The 3,985-nt window shown below is 64.8% G+C and overlaps 1 protein-coding gene across 1 annotated transcript; it reads right to left on the reverse strand.

The window, feature by feature from the left end:
- Positions 1-94: 94 nt before the first annotated feature.
- On the reverse strand, positions 95-3,246 carry AMSG_11427 (peptidase M1; the record flags this gene model as incomplete). Its single annotated transcript, XM_013897238.1, has 2 exons — positions 95-2,159; positions 2,201-3,246. The coding sequence occupies 2 exons, from the start codon at positions 3,244-3,246 to the stop codon at positions 95-97; spliced, it is 3,111 nt and encodes a 1,036-aa protein (XP_013752692.1).
- Between the last annotated feature and the right edge of the window lie 739 nt (positions 3,247-3,985).

Raw genomic sequence — 3,985 nt, forward strand, 5'->3', positions numbered from 1 at the left:
AGGGGGGGGGGGCGACAGAAAGTCCTGCCATCCATGCCACTCGGCCCTTATTTTTCGGGTAGATGTGGGCATTGCCAAGGCTTGCGTGCGCAAGCTAGCACGATGGGTCGGCGGCGGTGGCGGCGGCGTCGAGCTGGCGCTGGATAGCGGACCAGAGGCCAAACTGGTGGTCCTTGCTCAGGCGTGCCTGCATGCGCTGGAGGGCGGCGATCAGGCGGGCCTTGTGCTTGCCGGTCATCTGCGGGAGGTCGGAAAAGGCCGAGAGGACGCCCGAGGCAAAGTACTCGTTGATGTTGGCGACGGCGACAAAGATGTCTTCGAGGAGGGCGAGGCCGTCGTGAGTGAGGAGCGACCAGCGGCGAGCGGCGGACCAGCCACGGACAAGGGCGCGGGCCTGGGAGGCCTGGACCAGGTCGATGAGCTCGTCGTGGTCGACGACGGCGCGGAGGGCGGCGGCGGCGTCGGGCGAGTCGATGGAGGTCATGACCCAGAGGAACTGCTCAAAGCCATCCGGATGCGAGGCCCAAGCTTCCCGCATCTGTGCTCGGAAGGCGGCCTTGTCGTCGGCGCTCGCCCGCGAGTTAAGGACAAGCTTGGCGCCGAGCTTGCGGAGCGACATGGCTCGGTCGGCTCCCGACGCCCAAAGCTCCCGGCCGACCTCGGCGAGGTCGCGGGCGGAAGAGCAGCCGCTAGTCATCATCGGCGGTGGGTCCTTGCCGAGGGCAGCAACAAGGACATCGGCCAGAGTGGTTGCCAGGCTCCGGCCTGGCACCTCGCGCCGGAACGCGTCGAGCTTGGAATTGCCGGACTCGAGCACCGGCCGCGAGTCGATGGCGCCGGCGAGGCCAGCGTCGAATGCTGCCCACACCTCCGGGCCTGCAGCGTCGTAGACGGCGGTGTAGACGGCGTTCTTGGCATCGTCAAGAAGGTCGTAGTGGACGTTGAGGTGGGTGGCCGTCTCCAGCGCCGACGGCTCGGCCAGAAAGCGGGCCTTGCACGCGCTCGAGAGCAAAGTGTCGGCCAGGACGGCAGTAAAGGCGGCAGTCACGGCTTCCGGCACGACAAAGGCGGCGTCGCTACCGCTCAGCCGCGCGTCGATGTACGCTGCCTTGGTTCGGTCGACCAGCCGCCGGTAGGCAAAGTACCGCGCGACAACGTCGGTGTCGGTACGCGCCTGCAGTGCGTCAAGCTCGGGGCTGGACTCGGCGACGTCGAGCCGTCCAAAGAACGAGAAGCCCCGTGCGATCGAGATGTAGGCCGGCTTGACAGCGAGGCCCGAGACCTCGATGGCGGCAGACTTGGCGTCGACAACGGTTGTTCCGCGGGCAAGCTGGCTACCGTCATCAGCCATGGCGGCCCAGGCAACCGGGAAAATCCACGGGGCGCCGGTGCCAAAGCCGGACTGGCGCAGCTGGACCGAGTATGCGCCAGTGGCAGGGTCCCAGGCCGGAGCAGCGACGTGGAGGGTGGGATGGCCCGGGCGCTTGAGCCAGCCATCTGCCATGGGGCCGAGATCGAGGCCGGTCGACTCGGAGAGGGTGGCGACCCAGTCGGCGGTGGTGGCGTTGGCGTGGGCATACTTGCGGTAGTAGGCGTCGAGGCCGCGCATGAAAGCGTCGGGGCCGACGAGAGACTCGACCATGCGCACAAACTCTGGACCCTTAAAGTAAGTGACAGACGAGATGAGCTCGTCCGGGCGGTTGAAGCCTGATGGCTCAATCGGCATGGAGAGTGCAGATGCGTCGTTTGCAAGCGGGCCGGAGCCCGGGCGGGTGGCGTAGGTCACCTCCTTGAGTCGGACATAGTCGTGGCCAAAGAGGTGGCTCAGGTACATGCGCTCGATGTGGACGGTGACGGCCTCGTTGAGCCAGAGCTCAAATGGAGTGGCGCCGGTGACCCGCGAGCCATTGAGGTCGTGGTAGAACTCGTGGGCCTTGACGCCCTCGAGGTACTCGTAGGCGGGGTCGGTGACGTACGGTGATGGGGCAATGACCGAGGCCAGAATGGTGGTCACGGTCCGGTTCTCCATGCCGCCAAACATAGAGTTGACCATGGCGAGCTCGCGCATGACGGCGCCGTCAAAGGCATGGCCGAGCTGCCCAAAGGCAGCGGCGGCGGCGGCAAGCTGGTTGCGGGCGGCGGCGGCGGCGGGGCGTCGCCTTTTGCATCAGCGGCGTCGCGGGCTGCGACTAGGGCGTACAGCTCCTCGCGTTGAGCGGCCTTGACAAAGGCCTGCGGGCCGGTGGAGAGGTGAGTCCACATCATGGCAGACTTGAGCGAGGCCAGGGCAGCGAGGCAGTCGTCGCGAGCAATGAGGCCGTCGGATGGCACAATGAGCTCCAGGTCGACGGTCCGGCCGTCGGGATACTCGATGAGCGAGGAGTGAGTGGTGTACGAGCCGACGCCAAAGAAGAACAGATACGGCGGCATGTTTGTGGCGTGGTTGTGGTAGCGCATCCGCTGCATGCCGTCCAGCGATGGGTGCGGCTGCGGGGTAGCAAAGCCCGGGGCGGGATCGCCGTTTGAAAGCAGGCGGGAGTAGGTGTTGGGCGCGTCGATGGTAACGGTGTAGTAGGCCTTGGCGCGGTTGTCGTCGACGGCCGGTACAATCCGCTGGAAGCCCCACTGCTGGCACTGACTGATGAGGGTCTGCGGCGCGGCGTCGGGGGTGTAGTCCTTGTAGATGCCCTCGAGCAGGCCGTCGCGAATGCGAGCCGAGTTGTAGACGGCGAGGGTGAGCTGCTCGCCGGGCGCCAGCGGCTGCGGCAGCTTGACGTTGAGCATGTTGTCAGCAAGCGCGTACGCGCAGTCGACGAGCGCGTCTTCAGCCGGGTTCGGCACGGCGGCATGTACGTCCAGGGCGACATCGAGAGCGGCGCCGATGGCGAGCAAGTCCGACTTGGCTGGCACGATGGGCGGAATGGTCAGCTTGGGCAGCTCGCGCGAGACGATGGCGACACGATCAACACCCAGATTGGTAGCATTGAGAGCAAGCGAGTGTATGGGCGAGTCTGTGACGTTGGCAAAGGTAGTGGCCGAGGTCATGGCGATGGGCTCGTTGGCATCGGCCGGCGAGTCGAGGACATGGAAGCGGAGATAGACATGGATGGGTCGCAGAGTAAGTTCCGCGAACTGGGCACGGGTGTACCGATGGGAGGGCGTCGAGGTGGACGCCGTCGACGTGGTGGTCCGACGGGTGGCTCGCAGTGCGTAGAGGGTGTAGAGGGCGGCTGCGGAGGCGGCCATGGTGGCAACGGTGGCCGTCGCGGTCGTGGTTCGCAACATGGACCCGCGTCGTGTAGTGCAGGGCGAGTGGGATGGAGGCTGTGCTCGAGCATGTGCGGTCAATGGTCGAGATGTCGATGCGGCGCCCGGCGCCCGTGAGCGTGCCATCAAGCGTAGAAGTTTGCTGGACCATTTTGAACCGCATCGGATTTCACCTCCGATTGCGGTGCAAAAAGTACCGTCAAGGCGCGCAATCTGGGCCCCTCGTTCACACCGCCCACGTGATTGTTGTACGGATGGATCGGATCGTCGTACAGCTGTCGCTGATTGGCGTGATCTGATGACTAGCTGGAATTGCTCGTCTGTTGGCAAAAGCAAGCGATGAACGGTATGCCATGGTAACCGATCACGTTCCGTCCTGCAGGACAGCCAGCGACCTCCAGACCTGCGCAATAATGCGCGTCCTCCCGAGCAAACTCATGGTGTGACAAGTAGCATGTCGACTCCCCGCCACCCGGAGGTTGCCCCCCGCGTCTCGAGGCACTTGTCTCACCTCACCTCCCCTCCCCCCCCCCGCCCCGAGCCGCTTTTCTCTGACCAGCATTACATTGATAAACTGATTGTGGGCCCCGGGTACTTGAGCTCCCACCCCGCCTGTCTCAGTCTTGGAACCCTCCCGAGTGGGCTGAGAGACCTCATTCTATTAGTGATGAGCTACTACTCATGAACCTGGCTCGAATGAGGGCAGTCAATACTGGAT

This window comes from Thecamonas trahens (genome assembly GCF_000142905.1).
Source record: "Thecamonas trahens ATCC 50062 unplaced genomic scaffold supercont1.79, whole genome shotgun sequence".
NCBI lineage: Eukaryota > Apusomonadida > Apusomonadidae > Thecamonas > Thecamonas trahens.